The sequence below is a fragment of the Strix aluco genome, chromosome 19 (assembly GCF_031877795.1).
Source record: "Strix aluco isolate bStrAlu1 chromosome 19, bStrAlu1.hap1, whole genome shotgun sequence".
NCBI classification, from domain to species: Eukaryota; Metazoa; Chordata; class Aves; order Strigiformes; family Strigidae; genus Strix; species Strix aluco.
Window position 1 is genome coordinate 13,938,646 of NC_133949.1, and position 27,998 is coordinate 13,966,643.

Consider the following 27,998-nt stretch of genomic DNA (forward strand, 5'->3'; position numbering starts at 1 on the left):
AGGCACCCCCATCAACTTTTCACGTGTTTTATTTAGGTGAACATACACATGGTCCACATACTCAATGAAAATAGTCATAAAATAATTTAAGAACTTATGTTGAAAGGTATTAGCAGCACCATCAGTATTGGACTAGCAGAAAATCCGTGCCTCCATAGGGCATACATTTACGCCTGGATAAAAATGCCATCATTTATAACAGGGGATGGGAATGGCTTTATAGGATGCTTTTGGGAGTTGGAATTTTAAAACACACACTTTTTTGCTAAATACTTTGACCATTAATGTTACAAAAAATACAACTAAATAAGATACTGCATAGTATTTTAATTAACATAAAGAAATCGACATTGAGCTGTGTAAAGCAAGACTCAACATCTCTGCTTCCACGTACATTTCATTTCTGAGTAGAGAAATCTAAAATTTAAAACCAAAATATAGACCTAGTGTATTCTCTAAAAGACACACTTTAGGTGGAACGTATAGTACTACGAAAATACATATCTTCCATTCTGTTTAATAATTTACTTTAGTTAAAAAGTTGTGAAATTCTCATCACAAGAAGCGTATACAAATTCATGACTTTAGTAAATTAACAAAAAGGATTATTTTTTTTTAAACAAGGTTTAGCCCCGCTGTAACAATTATACAAGGAAGAAAAGAGACTACATTTATATGAAGGAATACAAATTTACACACATTTTACAGTGACTTATACCCTACACATCTACAAAATTCACAGTTATAATACAAGCAAGTACAAGGCTGGGATAAAGCTGTTTGATACCAAAAAAAGTTTCTACTTTAAAAAAAGATAAACAGGAAGAGTTTCAAACTTCTGCACCAACTTTAAAATTCTAATCAGACCAAAATACACTTCCTTACACAAATGCCCTTCAGCAAACGCAGACTGCTTTCCTGGGCGGGTGGAAGAGGGAATTGCTGAGCTTCTTCTGGCCCCGCAGGCTGCGGCGCATGGTCAGCTTGTTTGAGTTTTTGCGCTGGGGAGTTGTGGACATGCCTTCTGGTTGGACACTAATGTTTCGACTCAGGCCACGTCTTGGCTTCTTCATAGCTGGGCCAGAGTTGGATTCTTCCAATGTCCTTTTAAAGTTTGCTGTGGGTGTCCTCTCTGCATCTTGGGCTTTTGTTTGGCCATTAGGAGACACCTTCAAGCCTTTTTGGTCCGTGCCTGAATTTGCGGAGTTGGAAGGGGAGAGACTGACTGACAAACCATTACTGTAGGATTCGTGTATCCTCAAAGCCAACGCTTTGCTGCACTTCTCCTCCTGCGGACCTGAATCCTTCAGGGTCGCTCCTGATGAAGGTGAATTGCTTTTGGCAATCTCGTTTGGCAGCTCTAAATATTTTTCTGAGATCATGTTGCTATGCATGAGGGGAGGAATAGGCTCAGAAGCGTTCAGTCGTGGCCATGGATCATCTTCTAAAAGCTGAGGGAAAAATAAAACAAAATATTTAGGCAGAATTATTTCACTCAGATTATCTTTGAGGGTGGAGACAGTGTGTGACAAGTTCTCTAAACCTTATCTGAGAGAGAAGAATCCCACTCAGAGTTATCTTTTCTCCATGTTGAGGGGGAAACAAGATTCGAACTGCAGATCTGAACTCGCTACTTTATGCACAGCAACTTCATAAAAGCATTTATTTCAATCATCCAATTTGCAAGTGTCCCATAATGGCAGACACATCATCCTTTCATTCAGAGGCTGTTTGGACTTCCTCAGCCAGCAAACCTTCCTCCTCCTGTCAAACGCTGCAGAATCTGCACACATCTGCTGTTAATTTAGGAAGCCCTGCAGAAAGCAGTGCCTGCAACCTCTGGCCTGTGATTTTCATCAGTAGCATTCTCTAACAGGCAGACACGACTTCCCTCCTTCAGACATTGTGATATGTGCACCTATACTGCCTTCCGAAGATTTTATACATCATCAGGTGGCCAAGCACTATTAGGGCAAACAGCAGGAAGTCTTCTAACCTTTGTTACGTTCAGAATTCTTAGTTACGGCAGAACCAGATTATCAGGGAGATGGACACTCTTCATTGTAGGTGTCCCGGCTGCTCATGGAAAGGTGGAGCATTGCACAACTCTAGTCTAAAAATAGAGTTACTGTTTGCTATGCAAATAATGCATTTTATTGCCTAGTTTTATGCTCTACAAACTTGGAAAGAGAGCAGCTGCATTCCTGGTGGCACATCCATCCACTCTCTGCGAAGCACAGTCATTCTGTCTGTTGAAAAGCAGACGCTCAATATGACATCCTAAGGAACTTCTGAACTCTAACCCTACCTTCAGCTCCTCCTCTCTTCTGCAGCCTTTGGTGAGTGGTTTTGCCTCATTCTCAGTTTTACCAACAGGAAAATGAGGACAATAGTTGCTTGCACTAGCCACAGGGGAATTATGAAAATTAGTATTTATGCAGTGCCCTGAAGATATGAATTATGACCTTATTAAAGATTTAATTGTGAAGAAATCCCTAGTTACTCAGCAAGTCCTTCAAAAGTAAATTTCAAGGCCACATTACTCTACATACCATCAATGTGAGGCAAATGACAATAACTATTTTAAGAAAATAACGTGCTGAAAACTCAAATGCACACACAGCTGAATCAGAGTAAGTCAATGTAACATCAGATGAATAAATAGATGCTTTTGAAGTCACAACCCAGAACAACTTCAGCTCACCTTCAAGAAGAGATCCTCCACTGCTCAGCACTTCTGAGAAATCTAATACTAAGGCTTAATAAAATGCATTCCAAAAGAGAAAATAATCAGAGTTGCTTCTAGCATCTAGATTTGGTTTTCCACTCCCCTCTACTCCCCAGTTGCTTCCCATGTGTAGATAAAATGAGTTAGATAATATTCTTTTACTACATACAGCAACACAAGAGGGAAGACCTTTATGGATGTTATTTTAGAGGTTATTCTTCGACTCTGTTCTTGCAGAACCCACAGAAAGCTAGATGACACACACAGAGCAGCTCTGGCAACGTTACTTAATCTGCTCAATTTAAATGTTGAAATTGTGTCTCTCACCATGACTTAGGTTTTATGGTTTCATTGCACAAGACGCTTAACGCTGTGGTTCTTATTGCCAACATCTTTTGTTTGGCAGGACTAGCTGAGATCGGATAAGGCTTTGGGAAGCCAAATGAAGTCAGAGATGGACTGCTGAACAGTGATGTAACAAAACAAGAAAAATAAATGAATCACCAATTTCATTTCTCAACAATCTAACCGATCAAATTTTATCACTGGCCTCAGGAATACTTGAATTAAGCTGGTATTTGTAATTGTTGACAGAAGGATATGCAATTAAGAAATACTTTGGTTTAATTAAGAAACCTGGATTTGGTCTCCATCTCTTTCCAAATCAATTGTTTTGGAAAGTAGCAGCTGTTGAGAGTCAAGGCTATCCGTGCTGCTTTCAGTTCTCCAACAGAACCGGCAAGTAGCCTTTTCACTGCTGCCTCTTGGCTGGGCTGACCTAATTACTTACCAACCTAAAAATTAGATCATGTATTTACCTGCAGCTTATGTATCAAGGTGTTTATGTACCATTTTGCAGATGGATATTGTCATCTATTGCCACACTTTGTGCAATCAACAAAATGAGGCTTCTCCCTCCCGTGAGGTTGACAGTATCTCTAGGGTCACGAAGGATCATGAAATAAGGGCATTTCCTGAAGTTCTCATAAGTTATCACCATCAGAAAAAAATTCCAAAAATACATATTCTGAAATAGTTGTGTGGTTGTACTTCCTAAGAAAACTGGCACCTTGCAATAAGGCTGCCACTTAATGTCTGAGGCAGGGCATAAGAAACCACATATTTGACCATTTTTGGGGAGAGTGCCAAAAGCCTCAATTATGTTTCACATCAGTTTAATTTTAAAGAAAACATTGAGCCAACAAGCACTCCTGCATGCATTGAAGTTTATCCATAAGGCTCCCATGAAGTCAGACTGCTCTATAAATTAAAAGCCTACAGTCCAGGCATTTCATAACCAAAGTTTATGGAAATATGTTTTTCTTTCCATTGTGGGTCTTATCTAACTGATAAAGCTCTTTGTACTATGAAACATTAGATAACATTACTCAGGATGGTGTAGTTACCAAATACAAGTAACTACACGAAGTTCTTGTTTTGCAAACACCCATACATGGAGACACAACTGCTAAGACATTTCATTTGTTATGATCTGCCTGGAGATATTTGCTTTTTTCTGAAGTATTTCAGAATTATTCTGACAGTACAGTGGTCTTTTTCTGTCTCTTTTCCTTTCAACTTCCTTCTCACACTTTTCTTCTGATATTCACAGGTACTCTGTGAGGACAGTTAGATGCTTGTTATTAAAGCAGAAACCTGTATTACACTAGTTTAACTTTTATGTCTATAAATCACTATTATGACTTTTTATAAAAAACAAGTACAGAGAAAATAGGATCTATGTTTTTAAATTGGTGACACTGGTTCTATTTTAATCCAAAAGGATAAAAACTTTTGCATTAAAATAGAACTAATTTATACATACGTTATCAATGCAGACCTTCATCCAGTCAAAATTTTCTTCTGGGTTTTGCACATTAAGCAAAAAAATAAAACAAGGCCTCATCTACATGGCAAACACCAGAACTGTTAGTTGTCTAAAGTTTTGGTCTCTTCACTCTTTGTGACCGTCTGCTACAATTTATCTCAATCCACACACTGCAGTTCACTGAATCTACTCAGATTGGGGGGGAAATCTGAAGGGGAAAAGAAATGTCACTAAGTCCTTTCCAGAAATGCTACTTCCTGGATATTTTGCAGCTGACATAGCTCAACGTTTATTCAATGAGTACTGATAATAGATCACACACAAAACATATGGTACAATTTAAAAGCCTAGGAGTATTTAGAATTCAAATCATTTTTCTCCACTCAAGATTTTGCTTGATTTTAAGCTCTTTTCATGTATTTTGCTACACTGGATGGAAATGAAAGAGTCAGAGTTTGAGCTTGCCGTTTCATTAGCAGCTTGTTTCTACCAGGGGAATGTTAAGGACTCCCTTTCTAATTTTTACGTTCTTTTTACTTTGCCCAAAGGACAGTTATCCAAAGATACTGCAGAACATTAAAGGACAGTTACATAAATCAGGAGCAGCTGGTAATTACTTTAACAAACATTCACTCATAACTACACTCCGGTTCTTAGAGGAAAAACAAATTAAAAAAACACTTCTGAAGAGCTCTGCTCTATGGTAATGGTTAAATCTTCTAACCTGAAGAAAGACCTTTTATTAGAACATCTTTTCCTCTAACAAAGAGCATTAAATCAACTAGAGGAAGATAGTAAGATCTCCCAATCCAGAAAGAAAACATTCTTTACAGTGTGTGTTTTAATACATTAACCCATGGGTTACCTTAAAAAAACCAAAACCCACACACCACCACGTCCAAAGAAAACCAAACCCTGATTAAGAACACATCCACAAGCAGTCTGCAATTTGTCAGCTGTGCAACCTATTCAAGGACACGGCAAGGTAGGAAAAGAAACAGTAGCCCAACCTTATTTTCTAAGGGGATGTGTTGGGTTTTTTCTTTTTTAAATCTCTGATCCCCACAGTCCGATTCCTCTCTTTCAACAGCCTACTTCTGATTTGGGGGATCTTGGAAAACTTAAGAAACAGTGCATTTAAAGTTGTGCAAATGATATGCATGAAGTTACAGTAATCATTTCTTCCACACTGGGATTTTACGAGTTACAAAAACATTGTATCCCTAAATTCAGCAATTCTGAGAAGTTCATACTTTAATACTCCACCTTTAGTGTTCCAAAGTTTAAGAAACATGATTAAAAGTTCATGTATTTCTCCAAAGCTTAGTACATGGAAGTGTTGAGGATCTGGCCAGGTAACTGCTGTCAAGTTACTGCCCTACAACTGAAATACATTACCTGGCCATACATACTGCCTAGTCCACTGCAGTTAAAAATAAATAAATAACCAAAGCAACATTAAATAGTGGTTTAAGTTAACAGACCAGTAATTTCTAAAAGTATTACTTCAATCTCTGGCAATGGTCTGACTACAGCATTGCTCCAATCCTACATATCACCGTAAGCTGCATAAAAAGAAATTACTACTAGGGAAAGGAAAGGGAGATTGCTACGTATTTAGTGGACTCCACAAAAATGGAACACTTAAAACACTGAAAAAAAAGTTACCTTGACAGGTGGGGTACAGCAGCGGGAGGGTGTCATGACATTCACATCAGGGCTGCTATAGCAGGGACTCTCTGCCAAGTTGAGATACAATTCTTCTTCATTTTCCAAGTTGCTTTTGCCATCCTGCAACGGCGAGATGCAGATGACGATGGCACTAGTGTTGTCTGCACGAAGCATGCGCTGCCTCCACCGGCCCAGTGCTCTGTTCACCAGCATTTTGGCACAAGACTGTCGGTGCTCTCCCTTTGTGTTACAAGAAAGGGACAGAGAAAACGATCAGATCCACTTATCTTATAAATGGAATATGGAAGAGTTTATGTGGCACAGCCTGAGATATATCTTCCTATATGTGTTAAAGTAGCTTGAGTCAGAAACACAAGAGGAAATATTAATTGAAACGTATCTTTCTTCTTAATGAAATTTAACTTTGAAATCAGTTTACAGTAGAATCCACAGATGTATGAGTGCTTTTAACCATAAAACTGAGGCAGTGACTTGCATAAACAGCCTGGCTGTAACACATCCTACAAGTCTTTCCAAAAGTCTCTCAAAAGGTTTACAAACTATTTACTATCTGATGCTCAGATGCCCCATTATGTGAAATAAATTTCATTTTCAGACAGTATTTTGTATAGCTTCCTTAGAGAAGGAACAGGTTATCTTCTTTGTTACTCACAGATACCATCCTGGTAGTGAAATTTCCCAAAAATGACAACCCAATAATTTAAATGACATTAACACACATGGTATTTGACAGCACACGCAAGCATAGCATCAGCCACATCGTAACAACTTCTGTGTTGTGGCAAAACTATGAATATGCCTGAACACCATTGCTAGGCACTTTCCATACATGCTAGACTAAACAATTTTTAGAGAAAAAAAAAGTATTACATTTCCACAATTACTTATAGCCACTGCTCTCACCATGAAGTATTTTTTCTCCTCGTGATCCTGGCACATGGAGATAGCATCTTGAGGTGGGATCATGTTCCACAGTCCATCACTGCCAAGGATAATATATTTGTGCTTCTGGGGATCGATTGTGTGCACACTAGTGTCAGGTTCAGGAGACACAACAAATTCACCACTGTAGAAGTCGTAGCTCCAAAGATCACCTAGCCAAGAAGAAAATGTTTTTGAATTGTTACATTACACATGAAAATATGAATCTTGGATACTACAGAAAGATGTTCCCATGAAAACAATTCCCACCAGTCTCAAGTCACTAACAGTAATACAAAGTAATTTCAGCATAATTACTGTTCTGCTGCTGTCACTTTCTGATCATATTTATTAATATGTAGCAATAAAAATCACATTCATAACAACCTGTATTTATAGGAGTTCTACTCTCTTAAAACAAACATTTTCAGAAAAAGGGGAAATGTAACAGATTAATACCTAGAAAACTGTGAAACCTCAATATCCAAACTGAAACCTATCTGAACAACTAAAATTCTCCTTAAACACAGTAAAGCCTTACTTTGTTGAACCCACACCAAACGCTCAAACATCTGCCTTTCCAGTTATTGGTATGATTTAAATACTGGAGACAAAATCCTTACCTCTGGTACAGTTTATACAACTAGGCTGGGGGTTTGGCAGGGGGGAGGATCACACAATACCTTATTCCTCCCCAGTATGATATACTGCATTAGACTTCAGTCTGCATCACAATGGCATGCTGCCCTGCACACCCTAACAAGTCCTGCTCATAGAAGAAGAAAAAAAAAAAAAAAGGAAAACAAATCCCAAACTAAAGAAAACTCCACTTTTTTACATTCAAGGTGCTAAACTGCCCTTTTTTAAAAAAAAAAAAACAATCTGAGATCCTCCACAGCCACCCGAGCAATACAGGAAGACACGGTTATGTCTTGTGTAGGTATTTGAGCCTGCAGGTGCCACGGAGAAGGAACAAAGGAAGAGGGCAAAGGAGGAGAGACTGAAGCCTTTCCCCTATTAATTTCTCTTTCCCACAGCATTAGCACCACTTTCAAAGCCACACAGTGCTGCATTAGAGCATCTTTCCAGCTGAACACCACGTGCCAAATTTTGGAGTTGGAAAGAAGCCACAGGAACACAAGCAGTGCCTGGGTTCCAGCAGGAAAGCAGAAAATGAGAGCTAAAGCCTCTCCCTTGGAAGGCCTCATGCAGCGAGCCTTTCTATTTTTAAATCTTTCTTGCTACGGCGAAGGAGTTTGGGGTCACCTCACCAGTACCAATGGCCTGAACTGAATCTGAATAACGCACATCTGAATCAAGACATCTATTGGGTCAACTGCTTCCTCCAAACCATCCTCAAGTAAAAACCACTCCATCAGAAACACGCGTTTCCTCATCAATTTATTTTAATTTAATTTATCAAGTATACTTGAAAAAATAGAAACTTTTTCTAAGGTTGGGCCTTTACATCAGTAACAGTATTGTGTTGCACTAACACCTTCTCTTTTTTTAATTTTCGTAAATAGCTTCCTATAGTAACAACAAAAAATAACATTGTTTCCAAGCACTGGTTACATTTTTCTGTGCAGAACACATGGCTTAAGAAGTAGAAATTAATTAAAATGTCAGAGCTGAAAAGCGTACAGAAGCTTAAGAACTCCAGCCTAGGAGTAAGGTTTTGTCAGGTTTTTTTTCTTTCCTTTTTGCTGGCTTCAGAAAGCATGCCTGTAGCCTTCTTCCGCATCTATCACCACCCTTTTGAAGATCATAAATAAGCTTTTTTGTCTTCCTACTTCCTTCCATTAGCTTTGCCTTAAGCTAGCAACCAGTTGAAAAGACTTTTCCAGAATCAGGAAAGGGAATACTTCACCTCAATTACTCCACTTCACCACAGCAAGCACGGATGGTCCATCCTCATTAAAGTGCCAATTCACATACATTGCAGCAGCAGCAGACAGAAACACATGCTTCTAATAAGTGCTAATTAAAAGCCAAGCCTGCTCATACAGAGGTGCACTCTCCCTCCACAGACTCACAACAAAGCAAGCCAGCTGGCACCAAGATCAAAATAAATACTGTAACAGAAGAGCTGAGCTCCAGCACAGCAATTATTGTATATGAATTGCCACGAAAAGTCTTCATGCGCTGAGAGTTCTTCCCCTCACGGCTGTCATGGACACAGCAGGTAAAGTAAATAAGGGCTCGGGGTCTTACAACCACCAGATCTTGGAATCAGCATTGATTTCCAACTTGCGTATTATTTTTCTGCTTTTATTTGCTAGCTTGTTCATCCTCATTTAGGAGAAATGACGAATGTTATTAGCTGAATCATTTTTTCATTCAAAATACTGGGCTGTATGGTAAAAATAACCGGATACTATTTAATTTTGGTTCATCTACATACATGTCATCATGCCCATCTGCTGCTCTTCCTGAGAAAACAGCTGAGTAATAATCATGGTGATTTCAGAGAATCTTCCTCCAATACAAAGAAGAAGGCTCCTCATGGGGATAATTGGGAATATCACACTGGTTATAAAGGGGACTCCAAGGATTGACATCTGGGTTGATGGGATGTGGTGGAGTTGAGAACGGTCAGTGTGAGGTTAATGTTTGGACTAGATGATCTTCAAGGTCTTTTCCAACCTCGATGATTCTGTGATTATGAACTTACTGAAGGGCACACAGAGATTCTGCAAACACACACGATGAATCCACAAATCACAGGCCAAACCCCTGACCAGGAGCCCAACCTTCCTAGTTGCCACTGAAAGCTCTCCAACTGCAGGGTCTCTCCTCCACAATCAGTTGCCCTCCCGAAGGCCGTGGTGGAACTACACACCGAGGTGAGGGCTTGACACAGGAATTAACAGCTGGCATGCCATGATTCGCGTTGGAACGGCTGCCGGGCTACCTGATAATGGTACTCCACATCTTCGGCCAAATCCCTGGGCAAATCTGTAACTAAGCCACATCTCTACAGTACTATCATAGTTCTTAAGTGAAGGAGAGAAAATTAGATACAAGAGGAAAGTAATTTTTCCTGAAAGCAAACGATGAAGAGGAGCTAGGCTAGTTCAAGAACTCACAGCCTCACAGACTGAGTTGATTAAACGTGCATTTTTTAGCAAAAGGCATTCTTTCAATCTCCTGGAGCACCACCTCTGTCAAAGCACCATTCCAAGGCTGTTGTCAACATACAGTGAGAGCTGAGTCTCCATGAGTTTTTAATTCAGCTGTACTCACTGCCTATTCAAGCTCAAAAAATCTAAGAAATACACAATAATTTATTTACAAAGTTGTACGATGGAACAGCACTAAAGCACCATCAAGTATTAACTGACCAACTCCAGACAAGTCTGGAGCTACTAAAAGCTAAATGGAGCTCTAGATGTCACTAACTGAGAAAAATAAAGCTTTTTGTTCCACAAAGTGTATTTGAAGCCTGAGGCACGTAGAAATATCCAGACTTCCTTCCTCAGCCTAGAGCAACCAGTACTTGCAGTTGCCCTAAAGAACAGGAAAAGCTGCCTTCAGTGTGGCTCTAGCATCATTCTACTCCCATCAGCCCACCAACCCAGAGTAAGCACGCAGGCAAGCGATCCCTTGTAGAACAGCACTGCGTGAAGAGTGCTTCACTGAAAGGACAATTCTCACAGACCCTTCAACTCCAAGCCAGCAAAGGCCAACCTATGTCACCAGGGTGAGGTACTATATTTTTTTTTTTTTTCTAAAGGGCAGAGCAGCACAGATTAAGTCAATGCTTTTTAGAGCTGCTGCATAGAGAGCATACTGATGTCAGCTGCGGATCTGTCTCTGGCCAGCTGGAGAGCGCAGCATCCACAGCGGCTCAGGAATGCACGACAAACTTAGCAAGAGTCACTTTACACGGCACCCTCTGTCACAATTCTGGGAAGGAAAAAGGAGAGGAAAGCAAGCCAACACTTTTCTCTAGGCTTTTCAAAGTGCTCTGAAATCTTTCATTCTGTCCCAAAGCAAGTAGGCAGACAAGTGACCCTTCAGCAGGCTGAGAAGCCAAGATGGGACACACCAAAGGCTAGTATTACAGAACTGGAATGCCAGGTTCTCAGACTTCACTTTGTGAGCCGTACTATTTTTGTTCCAAATTAAAAAACAAATATTTATAAAACTTAACCATCTTGTTCTCTAAAACCTTACAGACCAGGAATATTTCTTTTGGTGTGAGACTTGCATACTTCTTTTCCAAATAGAAAAAAAATTGTATTAATGTAGTTCCTTTCATATTTTCCAGAAAAAGTCATATCTGTTTCTTAGTCATGACTCACACCAAAATAATATACAGAGATCTACACAAAAATTACACTGCATCTTACAAAATGAAAAATAGATGTTTGAATCGTGTATTAAAAGAGCAGGAAACTAATTTAGCTATCAAAATATGTTGTCTATCTTAGCTGCTTACTATTACCTTTTAAAATACAATGGAAAAAACCCTACTTGTAATTCAGCTGCTGCCATGAAAGTAATTGAAGTTACAAACAAAAACAGCCATCATATAAGTAGACTGGATTGGATTAAGCCTTCTTATAGCAAAAGTATGTCCAGAAGTCATATAAATCAAGTCTTTCATTTAGGTTTCTGGAACGTGCTGTTTTGAATACAAAAATATCTTTTGGTTTTAATAGAGGAAAGAAAAGTTTACTTTCATAAGTCAGTCCAAAACGAAAACCCAGTTTGATTAATCCCAGATCTTTTCAAAATCAAAGTTTTATCTAAAAGGTCTGTTAGTACAAAGAGAAGACTTGCAGAACTTCCTTTTTTCACTGTCAATAAGGCAGCACTGCTAGGAAGTGAGGCAAACCTCAGCAAGGATGCAGACAGTAACCACTTAAAACCATTCAGGCTGAGCTGGCGTGGAAAACGTTGGAAAACTCATGGCAAGCTAGTCCTACAGCCACAAGAGGGCATCTTCACAGCAGCCTAAAGAGGAATGCAAGGCAGCGTCCGGGTCACACAACCCAGGAATGATTAGAGACAGTTCAGCCTGAGGGATGGGGGCAAAACTCCAGGTAGCAGCCAGCCAAAAAGTTACACAGAAGCACTTGTGGCTTTAAAACTTTCACTACTCCTTTAAAAGTACTTTTTTAGGAGCTTCTTTTACATACTATTTCAGTCAAACCTGCTCAAAGAATGCCACCCTCCACACTATGTAGAAAAGAAAAGCACAGGTAAGAGAATAGCATTTCAACAACAAATTAAACAATTGCATTTGAAAGGAATGGTGAGTTAAAAGCTGCTCATAAGGCAGTCTTCACCACCGCTCATCTCTGCTTGTACATTAGCAAAATCAGAGGCAAGAGAAAAAAAGTGTCTGTCTAGGGCTATGTGAGAGCACGCTGCATGAGAAAAGTCTGCAAGAACTAGCGTGCAAAAGTAGAGACAAAGACCTAAAATGGCATGCAGAAAGCTCCTCACAATTTCTGGTCTTGAAGTAAATCCTTCAAATGAACACTAAGGTGGAATTTCAAGCTTCAAAAGACAATCCTAGACAGTATTTGCTTAGCTGAAGACAAGGGGTAAAGCAGAAGAATGCACTGACCACACCTGGATAAATTTCTACTTTAGGAGAAAGGTTTTATTATTGTCTACATTGCCAAAGAAGAGAGAGCTAAAGGGGCACGCAGACAGACCTCCAGTCTGCCAAGGAGGGGGAGAGCCCCAAGCTTTCTCCTTTGAGCTACAGGGATCCACACGTGCCTTGACATGATCTGTACAGCACAGGTCCACAAAGTACATACACTCTGCATTTTCTACAGACATACATATGTATTTTGTCTCGGCAGTGAAGAAACTTACACAAGCTAGAGCAAGGCAACCTGAGGACAAGACTAGAATAATCCCAAACGCACCTCAAGTTTGTCTGTTTCTATATAAAATAAAAAAGCAATTATCAATAAAACCTGAAAAACACTGCGCACCAACTTCAATACAACTTACTAGCTTATGCAATTCAGTGTGATTGATCCTCCTGCTGGGGCCTACAAAGGAGCAGGAAGGAGGAATCAAGCAGCAGACACTGTGTAGCAACCTTGCCTACTCCATTTGGTAACTTTAAAAAATATATATATATTTAAATGTGTGTAAAAAAACCTAAACCCTTATACAGGAACCTCCTTAGATCATTTGAGGTCAGCCATACCCTCTTCTCTAGGGTTTCATGGTATGCATGTTCAGAGAGCTTCGCAAAACAATTCTGGCATCCAGTAAGTTGCTCTGAAAAACAGTTTTTCACGTCACTGTCAGAATCAACATTCTTGTAGCAGCTGTACATCGAGCTGTTCTGGTACATAACTCTTCTAGGGGTCAGCAGGAAATCCACGTTCCTATGAAAAGTCAAACCTGTACGGTGGAGGCCACTCCACCAAAATATGGGGTAAGTTATTATATTTCTACATAAAACCAGGGAAAAGATACTTCATGTTGCCACATGAATGAGTGGTTGTTTAACTAACAGGTTCTTGGTTCAGGTTTCATCATTCATTAATTTAACACCCCCCCACACACACACCAAACAGCTACAATACTGCAAGGCAATCCCTTACGACATAACCCTTTTGACAGCTGCAGATCTTGGCTCTATATTAGTTCCCAAGAAGAGGGGAGAAGGAGGAAAAAAAGAGTCCATAAAAGATTTACTAGATTTAGACCTGAACTAATTTACCAACAAGAGAGAACCCATACAATTTAAAAAGCAATCAAAGACCCATTTCTGCCATCACACCACATATTGCCAGGCTGGGGGACAGCTGGGGCTATGAACTTAAATAGCAACTGAAGAAAACTACAATGAGTTTAAGTTACACTTACAGCCAACCTACAAAGCTCAGTGATTAATCACACCATTTGTCTACTTGTTTCTACATTCTGTTCTTGTTTTAAGTTATACCATAAGATATTCAGAGCTCAGACTGTAGCTTTTCTGTACCTCCCCTGCCTTGTATACCATCTTTGAAAGTTACACACGGCCAGATTTTACTTCAAAATTGGTTTCCAAAGATCAAAACTCTTTGTTTCATTTTTCCACAATGGGTTCAACACATGGGAACAAAACACACATCTTGTACACTTATAGCCTTGTGCTTATCATCCCAGAAACAGGTCTGGGTTAAAGTTTTTAGACAGATGGCATAGTTGAAACGTAACCTTTCTGCTAGTATGGATCTGGCTATTACGTTATACCTACACCGAGCAGGTTACTTCCCCTCTCACCATTCTTTCCCCGAGACACACATATGTAAACATGCTCACAGGAGTCTACAATACCTTCCTGAGTGCCACGGGGAGACAATAACCAATACATGATGCAGTAACACACAGACTCTTCAAACACACAACCAAGTTACACTATGGCTTATTGCCCCAAGCATCTGCTCTGCGGATCCAGCAATCTGCACACTCCTAGCCCTGCCTTACACGAGGGGATTCAAGTAATTTGAGTTACCTCACACCTGTTTTAGGGACAGGCATGTAAAATGGAGAATTACCATGAAACTACAGGTGCCAGGGAAGTTATTCAAATTATTACACTTTAAGGAAACTAAATGCTCTTCTGATCAGAATGGCATGCAAGTCCTGAGGTGAACAATTCTGAGATCACACAGGATTCGTAAGTATCTATTACAAGGCAATGCGGTATAAAGAAAGATGTTTTCATTGCCCAGAAGGTTAGAAGTAGCTATGCCTAACACACAGAATACTCTGCTGCAGTTTGAAATATTTCATTAGAAGACTTATAACCTGTATAGAGTAAAAGCAGCATACAGATATTTTACAGAGATAGTATGAAGCCTAAGTATTTCTGACTTGTTATGAGGCCATAAATAAATTACATGTTACTTAAATGCAGCCACTACTGCCATGAGAAGCAGCGGTAATAAAAAGTGCATACCACAAATGCTTATTTTAGGGCAGAAAGACACCGTAGACAATCAGAACAGTAAAGGGAATGTCAACAGAATTAATCTGGCCAGGACTTCTACCGCATCAGTATTCTTTCTGCTGTCCAAATATTTGACTAACACAATACTTTTCCACAGTGTTTAATTCCTGCTATTTCTAAAACCTTTGCTGTACTCCTTACAGTGAGCACTAGACTGAAGGACTGCATGAGGGATGAGACAACATCAAAATATTTTAAAGTGTTGTAAGAGAAAGAAACTTAAACAAAACACCTATGTTCTAAATTTTAGGGTTTTTAATCAGATAATCTTCCCACTTCAAAGATAGCGAATTCACACCTCTAGGTTTCTCTCTACAGAACATTGAGAGACTCTTGCTCTCCTGCTAAAAATTATTAGTATCACAGAATGGTTTGGGTTGGAAGAGACCTTGAAGATCATTCAGTCCCACCCCCCTGCCATTAGCAGGGACACCTTCCACTAGCCCAGGTTGCCCAAAGCCCCATCCAACATGGCCTTGAACCCTTCCAGGGAGGGGGCAGCCACAGCTTCTCTGGGCAACCTGTGCCAGTGTCTCACCATGTTTAAAACCATCACCCCTCGTCCTATTCCTGCACTCCCTGATCAAGAGTCCCTCCCCACCTTTCCTGTAGCCCCTTTAAGTACTGGATCCAGTCTGGGATCTGTACAGGATTTCCATCAAGAACAACCACCGAGTTTGGACTCAGCAAAAAGAATCACTGTGCCAGATCTTAGCGGGACTGACTAGAGCACTGGTAACCAGTGTATGTCCACACTGATGGTTATTACTCCGCTTGGAGAGGCTCCAAGGCAGCAGTGCTGTGCCAGCCAGGGTAGCGATCTGGGAGCCAGCCAAGGGGTCGAGCAGGCCCCAACAGCATGAATGCAAATGGTTTTAGTCGTGGTAGGTCTTTTGTAAGCAGCGTAAGGGACATGCTGGCCTCCAAAAGAAGTTAAATCCTGTTTCCAAACTGTGAGCGTCTGTGCACCATCTGGGTCCTACAGAGCGAAGCAGCTGTGTTCCTTTTTCCAGGAGGTTTGTCATACCTCCTCAGAAAGGATGGGAAGAGGCTACAGAGGCTCCTTGAGCAAGCAAACACCAAAGCACTGGAACACTGAAAATCTGTTTCTCCATGATTTGAAGATGCCAAAGCCCTCTTTTAAGCTTTCCAATCTGCTAACTTTTGAAACCAACAATTGTTAAGATAGGTGTTCTCATTTCTTGAACCTGAAACTCTCCAGTAATCCTCGACATCCACATAACGGGAAAGAATTCAATAGGGGGTAACAGATGCATCATCCCTTCAATGCCCATCTCCACACAAAACCCAGCCAAACCCTTTATTCAACTTGCTGAGAGGAACTGGGTCACAAGTCATCGAGCTATTTAGACAAACTTGCAATCATAGGAATGAAAGATTCATCAACATTAAGCATACGCTTTTCGTAATCTATGAGGAAGATGTACCCTTCTGCAGAAAAGGGGAGAAGAGGGGTATGTTGCTCAGTGGATGAAGGTCTGTTTGCTGGTCATCTATTAACTCCAAAGGATTTACTCAAACTCTCGAGCCAGGTTTACTACCCATAAAACAAGCCTCTATCTTGCCTAAAATATGACACATAAGACTTGTAAGATACAGAGAAAAATGTCCATAAAATTAGAATTTTATTTTTATTAAAAGATCACCATTCAGCCACTCAGCCACCTGTGACTCCTTCCTTGACACACAGCTATCTTTTACAACGTCATTATCACTGCAGAATTCTTAACTCTGGACAAAGCTACATGAAACAGATATTACTGCCCCTGAAATAAGACACAGTAACGCAATGCAATTATCAAGACGACCAGGTCCCAGGAACAGACTGTCCCCACACCACACTGCCAGCTGATCTAGGAACACTGACAACACTATCATGTAACTGTCAAGCTGGCCAAGACGAAATTAAGTCACAGGACAGTTTTCACAGGTAAAAATATGATACCACATTCCCATAAAATCAAACCTATACTGGGTATATCTGGATAGAGAATTCCTCACTGTGGTAAAGGGAGGAAGGAAGTAAAATGAACTGCAGAAGATTGAATTCTGCAATGAAATTTAAGGAAAAAACCTGACCAGAAAACACTGGTAGTCGTGGGCAAGAGGTATCCAAAGATTAAGTTATAAAAGTACTTGCCCAAACCCATTTATAACGAGTTTGCTAGGCATTCTAATGTGCCTTTTTGTCCTCTGAATGAAGTGTTCCTCAGAGATACTTTCCCATTACTAATACTCTCGCAAAGGCAAGTTATAGAGAAAACAGACTTGACTTTCATCCCTTTGTTTATTCTATGTTAAGTCTTGAAAGAAAACAGATTCACCACAAAAGGAAGACCAAAAGTAATTCGTGTGCTATGCAGCAGAACTTACTCTTACCACCACCTAGTCAAAAATTACAGTCCTATTATTTCAGTATGACAAATGTGCTTTCCATCTTGGAGACACATACTGCTTTACATTTTCATTTGCAACAGAAACAAAGTACCACCCTTGTAAGACTGACACTGAAGATCCTGCATGTTGTAGGGCAAGTCCTTCACTCACCAATGACACCTTCTACAGCTTTATATGAGAAACAAAATCCATACTGTATTAAAAATACTTTAAAAAGGCCCAGACTTTCAGAAGGCCTTGTAATCAAGGCAAGCACCTCTAATCTAAAAGTGTACGTTTTGACAAAATAGGGTGTAATTCAGTGCTGGTGGCCTGTATGCAGGGGTGTCTCACTTTCCAAGCAGGGGCAGACTTACCAAGTGCTCTAGCAACTGCCAGGAATGGGATCTGGTCTATGATGGTGCTGCGGCGCACAGGGCCATTGTGAGTCAGACGAGGCCTCTTCCAAACAACACGATTCACACCAGACTTGTTGATCACACTAAAACCATCAGAAAAGGCAGGGGTTAAAAAGGAATGGGAATGAAAGCACAGAAGTTACTTCAATGACACAAAACCAGTTAAATATGCAAACATGGAGTCAATAATGACAGCGCCCTCAAGGAAGTCCACAGCACAATTAAATATTCCAAAACACACGGTATCACTTAAGATGGTTTCATTCCATATTAAGCCAAAGGGAAAAGTGAGAGATGAAGGGCAGAAGAAAAGAAAAAGCAGGGGAATGAAGACCTGGAACAAATTCTGGCTGGCTGCAACAACCAGATGCAAGAGTATCTTTTTAATCTGTCGGAGAAAAAGCAGAACTGAATTTGCTTTCCTCAGATGAGGACCATCAACATCAACTCACTTGGGTGGAAATGTCATGTAGTTCCTCTTTCAGTTTTCTCCATCTGCCAAAGTTTGGCAGTAAAGAGCAGCACAATATAGTTGAAAAAAAACAAAAGAGAAAGGAGCAGTCTTCTGTAGGGATTTCCTTAACAGTGCACCAACACTAGGCAGAAATAAAAGAGGAATTGTTCATAGCTGCTATCTGCTGAAAGCAGGACATGGGAAGGAACAGCTCCACATCTGAATGTTACCTCCTGCCCTAAGGCACTGAGCACAGGTTTTAGTTCTCACAGATGGCATTAGAAGGGTCAAAGGAGAAGCTACAGAACAAGTAAATGGGGCAGCTGTTATCAGGCAAGTCAGAAAGAACAGAGAGTATGAGTCATCAAGGAAGAAAAGGTAATGGAACGAGGAACTAGCAAAGCTTGGTCCCAACCAAGTTAAGAACGAGATACTTAAAAGCTAGCTTTTATCCAAGGAACAGCCATTGGTAATTAGAAACTGAGAAGCTCTGGAACAGCCTCAAGATTCCTCATACTGAAGCTATTCAAGATGCACTTCCTGAGACTTCAAAGGCCTTAACAACAAGGGCATGTTTAGCTCCATCCTTTTGCATGCACAATGCAGTCACAAACACCACATCCTAAAAAGCAGTATCTCAGCCACTTGTACAGCTAACGACCACACAAAGCTAACTTCAGTCATTATCTGGAAGAGGACCCCATCCCACACTCCGAGACTGTTACTAGGAAGATCTCATTTTTAATGGAAGATTCAGTTATGCTCTCCCATTAACTTTTCCCAATTCGCTCTCATGAAAGAGACGACATTAGTAAGCATAACTGCAAAGTTCCACCTCACTCCTACCATTTGCCTCACAAGAGCCTGCAACAGCCAGCCTGGGAAAAACAGGAAGAGCACCAGTAAAAATAAAGATTTTAAAAATAATAAATTTTAACCATTCCTGTTGATACAAGGTTCCAGGGAATGCTTCTTTAAAGCTTCAGAGACTTTCAATGTCTGAGATACACAACTTGAAAACCTGTACATTTACAAGTACTAACCCAGCAAAACTGCAAGTTATCCTCTCTGAAAAGCTAATACAGCTAACTGATCACCTTCCACCTGCTAGAGAAAAATATCTGAAGGTTAATGAGCCGACAGGGTTCTCGTATGAATGATGTCAACAGGAAAACCTTCAGTGATCTCTGCCTCTGAACCGCTAAGAGAAGGAAACGGTGCCCATCCATCTGGTGCGGTACTGCAGACCAAGAGAACAGAGCGCTCCTGCGAAGCTGCACCAAATGTGAGCCCTGAGGTTTGTCTCAAAACATTAGTGCCATCTGACAAACCTGCCTGCTTTCCTCCTTAGTCACAGCAACCACAACTCCGAGATGTTCTAACAATTGCCAGCTCCCGACAGGGAAGAAATTACTAATGTCAAGATACTTGTTAAAACACGGTATTCTAACATTTTGTGTTTATTTAAACACAACAAACACAGTATCTTGCTTCAAATCTAAGAATTTTTTTTAAGTTCCTTGGAGATAAGCTTTTAAGAGCCTACTCAACAACTGCCACCGTCACCCCAGGAACCATGCAGAATGCATGAAAAGAGTAGTACTTTGTGTCAAAACTGCTGTGTTTCCACTATTTGACAAAACAGATATTCCAGAGCTCATATCGTTATATGTAAAGACTTTTTTCCCCAAAAATCATCAGAATTTAAAGAAAAATAGGTCAAATGTTAGTATCTCCACTTTCAAAGATTTCAATGAACATTTAGAATTGTAACCGTACCTCAGCTACATGGGAATCCACCAGGAAAGTAAAATTTTGTTTAATACCATAAACCACCAGCAAAAACCATACCAGTGTAACAACAGCTCACTATAACTTATTCCCAACAAGCTAGAAAAGAAAAAAAAACAGAGCATAGATAGGGAAGAAATATAAATAGACTATGAGATTCACCACCTTACTTGTCCCCCTAAAACAAGCAAGCTTGAGCATCGTTCGGTCAGAAAAACACAAATAGCACCCAGAGATCAAAACTGAAGTAAAAAGCACAATTACCTGCCCCCAAGGCCTTCAATTCTCTCTCTTTCTTTGGGAAGTTCTGGCTTGTGGTCCTGTGTCACCTCCACAGCTCTCACAAAGTCGTCCTTGGGGTCATCCTGGACTCCCAGCACCACTCCTGAATCACCAACATGGGCCACGTACATCTTTGACCCGCGGATAATGACCACACTGGCAGTAGTTCCCGACGTGCTTGGGAGACCCGTCATGGTCTTCGGCCACTCTGCTGCAGTGAGGAAAAAAAGCAAATAAAAATACCTTTGGTTTTAGTTCTGTAGAAGTGGTGATGTTTTGAAAAATCAAGATGAAGGGCATGTCACAGAGGCTCGCTTAACGTTACAATACAGAGTCTACTTAACTATAGCACGGCCAGGAAACCAGTGCCCTCAGGTCCCCCCTACCTTCATAACTCCACTCCCCTATCTACAGCTTACATTGACACACATATATAAAGCCAGCATCAAAGCACTGAGATAGGATTCAAAAAACTGTCTCCTCCAGTTTAATATCCCAAGCATCACTGGAAGAATATGGGGGAAGATGTGCTCAAGTGTTGAACAGGATCGATCAAGGGTGTTGTTAAGACCTACTGCTCACTTCCTTGTCTGAAGAGGTAGAAGTGTTATAAATCAGGTCATTTTGTTTGGACATCTGACTGGCAATCAGATTTTCTGGTCATTCCTGATCCTCTCAGAAGGAAAGAAAATGCTATTTCACTTTTATATGCTGAACAGCATTTTAAGTTGAATAACGCCAACTGTTTTATTCCCATTTCCTTTTGGAGGACTGAATAATGCAGACTATTTAAGTATGTTATCCATAACCCAACATCAATCTTCTGCAGAAGGTATCCCTTGAATTCAGAACAAAAAATATCTATACCAGCATGAACTGTGCAAAGTTAGGGAAATCTCCTTCTTTCTCAACTGCTTTGCCCTCAAAACACTCACATTAACTTCCTATTACACTATTCTCCCCATTTATGGCCAATCCAAATTTCTCTTTCATACCTTTTCTTGTCTATTTTTGTGTCTACACACCCAAGTTGTTCTTCTTCCAAAACACCGCAAGATGACTGAAACAACATCCCAATTAAGAAAGATTAGCCATAGCAGTCCTCCTCCCTGCTTCAGCACCCTCAGAAAACAGAATTCAAGTTCCCAGTTACTGGGTGATTTCAACTGTCACCAGCAACCTCATGTTTCTTCTTCACTGCACCCACTCATGTCTTCAGACAAACTCAGAAGGGAGACTCATCTCCGTGTCACATTCTATCTTCTGCACTTCACAAGTCACGCTCACACAGTACAACATAAAAATTCCACTGTGATACAGTGTGTTTGCAGGAAATACCCAAGCCAGACTGCCAAAGCACTATATTATCTATTTTCCTATGGCACAACAAACACAAGAAAGAAAAAATTAAACACAATTAGGCCTTCCCTCTGTGAAAACGGATATTTCAAGCTTCCAAAGTTTTAAGCAGAAGATGAAGAACTTAGTAAGTTCTAGTGCCCCTGGATGATGTTCAGATGCCTGAGGCAAGAAAGAAAAGTCATGGAAGACATGCTGGAGGAGAAGCTGAGCTATACAGACAGTCCGCGGAGAAAAGCTGCGCTTCCTCAGGGTTAGCAACCAAGAGAGCCAGCATAATTTGAACATTTACGTTCTAACACAGAGTTCTAGCTTTGTGTTCTAAATACTAAAATACACTTTCTCCCTAGGAGTAGCTTTATTTTAAGAACACAAACATTCAATCAGCTTATTGGAAGTACTTTGTCTGGCAATTTTAACTGTGGATATTAAATCTAACACATTCCAAATGGAAAGCAAATGAGGGAGGAAGCCAAGTGGTAATGAGGACTTCAACCATGCACTTAACAGAAAACAAGCTGCAACTAATGAGTTTCTGTCAGTGTAACAACCCCTCAATAGCAATAAAATATATTTGAGAGTCAAATCAGTCTTTATGGGAATGAAGAGCACAGAGAGTGAAATCATCCACTTATGAGAAAAAGAATGATACAGCAGCGTCAGATTTTAGGCTCCATCAGAACCAGAAATTAGATCTGCCTATCATCAAGGGATTTCAGTTTATGCCTTGCTCCTGTTTAAGAGATAAGTATTATATATAGCATATTCCTTTCTTTAGAGATAGTGTCTCCTCAGAAATTAACACAAGTGTCAAAACTCCTGAGTTTTCTTCTGAGCTGAAGTATAAAAAAAAAATCCAAGTCACTTACCCAACTTGTCCACATATGAGCATGTTTTTACCAATCCTTAAGCAATAGGACCTCTTTCCAAAACAATTTTTCCCTCTACTTGAAAAATAGTACCCTTCGCTCAATTTTGTAACTTTGAGTTTGTAAACTCAACTGGTTTTGTAGCTGGCGAACTGAACTTGTCACCTGCTGCTGAGGACAGGAAATATAAAGTGCTTTGCTTCATGAAGTTTGACTTGGTTGCATCTTTTCTTTCCCGTTATTCATTTGAAAAAATAAAAAAAACCCCACATTTTAGTGCAAACTATATGGAATCCCTAAAAACAGAGGACACTACCATCAAGAAAGCTTTCTTCCCTGCTGAGTTCTTTTTCTGCATACTACTGTGACCCAGCAAAACTCACCAAATGCTATTTTGCTATTTTTAAAGCCTCTTCTTACCTTGTTCTTTTTCTTGCACTTAGGTGCAATATACAAAACGTTATTTTGACTGTTTAACAAAAGCCTATATTTCTTTTATAAGATACCACAACAGACCAAATGATCAGGTATGATCAAAAGGCATTTTCTCCTCTAATAAATTAACTGAGAATATATACTAATTAACAGCTGAGAGTAACAGCACATTAAACTCTTCCTTTTGTAGAAAGATCAGCTCCAGTTGCCATTCTTATTTAAATACACACATAACCCTTCTTTTCCTACCTGGCCACACCAGCTCCAGTAAAAACACAAGCTTTTTCTTAAGCACACAACTGGCATTAATAACATCCCTGCAAAGTAACAATACTGAATGCCATCCACTTTCAAGTTTAGAACTTTACTTCAGTAAATTCAGAGCAAATTATTGCCCATTTTTCATACCACACCAAGTTGACAGATTAAAAGAAATTCTGAAATTACAACAGAGCTCTCAAAACTAAATTCACACTTCAAAGATATACCCGAAATGTCCGTGCATGACGTGCCACTTCGACAACTTTAGCAGGAGAAATACCTCTAGGTAGCCCTCTGGGAAAACAAAGTTGGTCAAAGTTTCCTTGTGGGCCTGTATCCCTAATTCTGTATTAGTTGTCATGAATTATTAAGCTATGTCCTAGGAACATGGATACATCCCAGGATGGACTTGACTCCAGTAGAGCCAGAGGGCTTTAGCCCTGAAAATCACACCATTTATCCCACTGAGCCAGCTGAGGCGAATGGAGAGTAGGAGGTAAACCCACATCTGTGTCTAGCAGGGTACTAACATCGCCTGTTACAGACTCTCATAATACCTGCCCACAAAATGCCACATTCTCTAGTTTAACAGATGTACTTCCCACTCGTCCAGAAAAAAAGAAAAAAGATAAAAGAAAAAAAAAATGCATGTTAGGTGCTTAAGCATTCTGAAGCTATCGAATTTTTAACCTAGTTTCCTCCTTACAACAGCAGACAGCTCCAAGAGACAAATCCATGCAGCTTCCCAGGAATCCAGGTTGTTTATACACAACTTGCAATTATCTCTTCCTCATTTTCACCTTTCTGGTGGAGGGTCTGGAGAGAGGGGTAGGAATTGGTTTAAAACAAACAACCCATACCAGTGTATCTGTTACACCAAAATATGGATCCTACACCTGGATACCACATCTGTAATGAAAAAAAATGCCCTGCCACAGTCTAAAAAGCAAATTCACTTATGATGGTTGGTGTGTGATCTGAAAGACACAGACAGCTCCAAAATGAATTTGTGGAAGTTCTGCTTCTGTTTTTGAGAATGATTCAGGATTATTCTGGGAATCAAAAATTGCTGAAGAATATATTTCATTTTTATATACATTAAGTCAAACTACAACACCTCATTTCAAATTGGTTTGATTCTAAAGCTCTTATTAAACTTTCAAAAAATATATGAATTTTTTTAAAAAAATATATGAACTTTCAAAAACTATATGACCCATATGAACTTTTAATACAGCAACAGACCACAAAAATTTTACATTATCCTGAAAACTTGCACTGCCTCAAGTGGTCTAGGTCCTTTTCAGATAAGAATACATACATAAACTCTTAAACATTTCTAAAAATAACCCTGAAATTATGACTCCAGTTAAAATTACAAAAAAACTTGTTATTACACAAGAGATGAAAATATTATTTGACTTTTATTGCTTCAATTAAATTTAATGGGAAGAGTTATAACCCAAGCAGAAGTATGCAACTCTAAAGTGCAACTAGTAATGCTGAAAGTAATTTTTAATAGCATCAAGCTAAACACATTTAAAACCAAGCTCTTGGCTATCCAAATAATGAATTACCAAAGAAACATAAGTCTGTGCAATCTTCTATAAGGTCACCTCAAGATCTGGGACCTCCTGAGTGTGTTTCTTGTAAACACCTTTCCTCACCACTGCCAGTTGTAGAAATAGGCTTCAAATAAGAACTTTTACTCAGGAAATTACTCTCTAGCATACAGGTATTTTTATTACTATATAATTAACCCCAAAATTATCAGCAATGACAAAGGGGTATTTTTCTGGTTTATTTTTTCTGGTTTCCTGTCTATCACAGGAGATGGCCACTGGGATGACCCCACAGCTTCCGAGAACTAAAAGCAGCTGAGTACCAGCTTCTCTTCCAACAGCCATCAACTGGAAGTGATAAAGACTCCATCCTTTACACCAGAACTGCAAGCTGTTCTCCCACCCCCATTTCACAATACTAAAACACCCAGTCTCCCTTTCATGTCCATAGTGTCACCAACACACAGTTAAAGATCTGGTCTACATATGATGGTATGCAAAATTATTTAAGTAAAATTTACACCAGGATTCCACAACACAGTACAAGAAGTTACGAACTAGACATAGTAACACTTCTGTCCCATAAAAATCTAGTTCTTATGCACATGCAGCAGAAACCAGTAAGACCAAACATGCTACGTCGAAGTTTACTATATAGCCTACCTAAAACTGTCATCAAATGCTCATAGCACAGCTACGTTGTTTCTCACAACAATTTAAATTGGTTCCACAACCCAAGTACTATTTACTAAACACTCATTACTAAAATAGTATTTCCTGCATTCTGTCACTTCACCTCTCCGTATTCTGTATTCACACACAGTTACAGTGACAAACAACAGATCAGGGATACTACAACTAGAAAGCTAAACTTATCTTTCTTCTCCATACCATCTTCCCTTTTCACACATCTTTCTCCTTATCGTGCCAGTCTGCAGCCCAGGAGGTCATATTCCACTCACCACTCCTTCCCCAGCATCAAGGCCTCGGCCAAGCTCTGGTGCTTCTAAAATTCACACCCCTTCCTTTCTGTCCAGTTATCAGCGTGCCCTCAACCTTGCTATTCCTTTCCCCGTAGCTTTTCAAGTGTCTGACATTTGCACAACTTCTCTATTTTGCTATTCAAGAAAAAGGAAAAAGAAAATGAAACTGTTTTGACACTATAATATCCCCCCATGACTCATTTCGTTGAAAGCCCACGGTGCTCTAGGTGCAATTCTTGCTTTTTATGTTTGCCTCCCAAGCCCAACTGCCAGTATCGCTCTCTATGATTTTGATCCAATTTTACTGTGTTCCACTCCTGCCTGCATTCATACGCTGTCCACTGTTCTTATATTTTCTCTTTCTGGGGTTTTTGAATATATAAATACATACACAATACACACACTCTACACACATATAAACAACCACCATACTCTAAGCCATAATCTTCATCTTACCAAGAAAAAAATCCTTTTCAGAAACTCAATTCTGCAGTCTCGCTAGATCTCAGGGAGGAGTACAAGAACAGTTACTGTCACCTGTCTCGTCACTCTCCTCCCCCCTTACCTCCTCGGGACCCCAACTTCTACCCCGCTGCAGTTAAGCAAACAATCGAGACCATCTCCAGGATACTGAGGGCGTTTTCTATTTTGTCAGTACACTGCATATACCCCGATGCTCAAACAACAAAATGAGCGATTACCCTCTAGAAACAGCCACATTTTGAATCCTTGCATCAGAACTCGACAGAAACAGTTGGAATCAAGGCACAGGTAGGGAAAAAACACTGTCCCAGCCCATTTAAGTTTGCTAAATTACTTTTTTTTTTTTACGACACCCTGGACAAGGGAAATCTAAGGGGGAGTTCCATGCGATTCCCCAAGGCCACAAGATGAATACATCGAATTTGGAGATCCGACTTGCAACACCCTAAAAACCAACTGCAGCTCTACAATCACCCCATCTTCAGCTACATACCGCAATCGTCCTGCAACGTGTCTTCACCCTCTGATTCTACCTTTTCTCCCACGGTTTGCTCTCCAGTTTTTCTTGTTTTCCCGAATTACTCGATTCAACATCTCAAAACACATCCCGCTTTCTCCTCCCCTCCCTACTCCCTGCCCACGGCTGGCAGCGCGGGTGCCCTACTCCTCGGCGGAGATGGAGGGAGGATTTCAACCCACAATAGTGCGGGGGGAACGGGCGGGGGGGGCGGAAAGGCGGCTAAAAGCGGGACGTCCCACGCTCAGGGGGTTGCAGGGAGGGGGATTTGCGGTCCCCTCGGCTCTCACCGCGGGGCCCCGCAGAAAGGAAAGGAGGAACCGAGGGAGAGCACGGCCGGAAAGGCCGCGGCGGGGACCGGGGCGGGAAGGGACGGGGGCCCGGCGGAGCGGGGGCGGCTGGAAGGCGCCAGTCCGCCTGGAACTTACGCAGCTTTTTCCACATGGCCCGGTGGCAAGCGATGAAGCCCTTGCGCAGGGCCGCGCACACCTCGGCCGGCTCCGCCGAGCCGAAGCCTTTCTGCTTCTTGATGAAGCCCCACAGGTTCTCCCGGGCGAACTGGGCCGCCTCCCGCCCGCCGTGCCCGTCGCACACGGCGAAGAAGGCCACGGAGCGGCGCGGGCGCCGGCCGGAGCCGGGGCCGGGGGACGGCAGCGCTCCCTCCTCCGGCGCCCGCGGGCTCCCTCCCCTCCGCCGCCCGCTCTCGGCGAGGGGCTCGGCGGCGCGGGGGCCTCCACCGGCCGCTCCGCCTTTGTGCGGGGGGCCGCGCTCCGCCTCGGCCGGCGGCTCGGGCTCCACCACGATCTGGGTCACGTCCTCCATGTATTTCCTGCCGCCCTGGTCGGAGAACACGCTCACCCCCAGCGCGTACGGCCCCTCCATGGGGGGCGGGGGGAGACACGGCTCGGCGGCTCCCGCCGCTCCCCTCCCGCGATGGCTTCCCCGCCCGCCGCCGCCGCGGACTATTGTTGATGTCGGCGGCGCAGCTCGGGCATGTCCGCGCCGCCCGCCCGCCCCCGCCAGGCCCCGCGGGAAC

The 27,998-nt window shown here is 41.1% G+C and overlaps 1 protein-coding gene across 1 annotated transcript; it reads right to left on the reverse strand.

Moving 5' to 3' along the window:
* Positions 1-13: 13 nt before the first annotated feature.
* PPM1D (protein phosphatase, Mg2+/Mn2+ dependent 1D) lies at positions 14-27,983 on the reverse strand. Its single transcript, XM_074845799.1, has 6 exons — positions 27,391-27,983; positions 20,476-20,704; positions 17,925-18,049; positions 7,152-7,342; positions 6,225-6,467; positions 14-1,451 (listed from the first exon to the last, which is right to left on the reverse strand). The coding sequence occupies exons 1-6, from the start codon at positions 27,842-27,844 to the stop codon at positions 897-899; spliced, it is 1,797 nt and encodes a 598-aa protein (XP_074701900.1). The 5' UTR covers positions 27,845-27,983; the 3' UTR covers positions 14-896.
* Between the last annotated feature and the right edge of the window lie 15 nt (positions 27,984-27,998).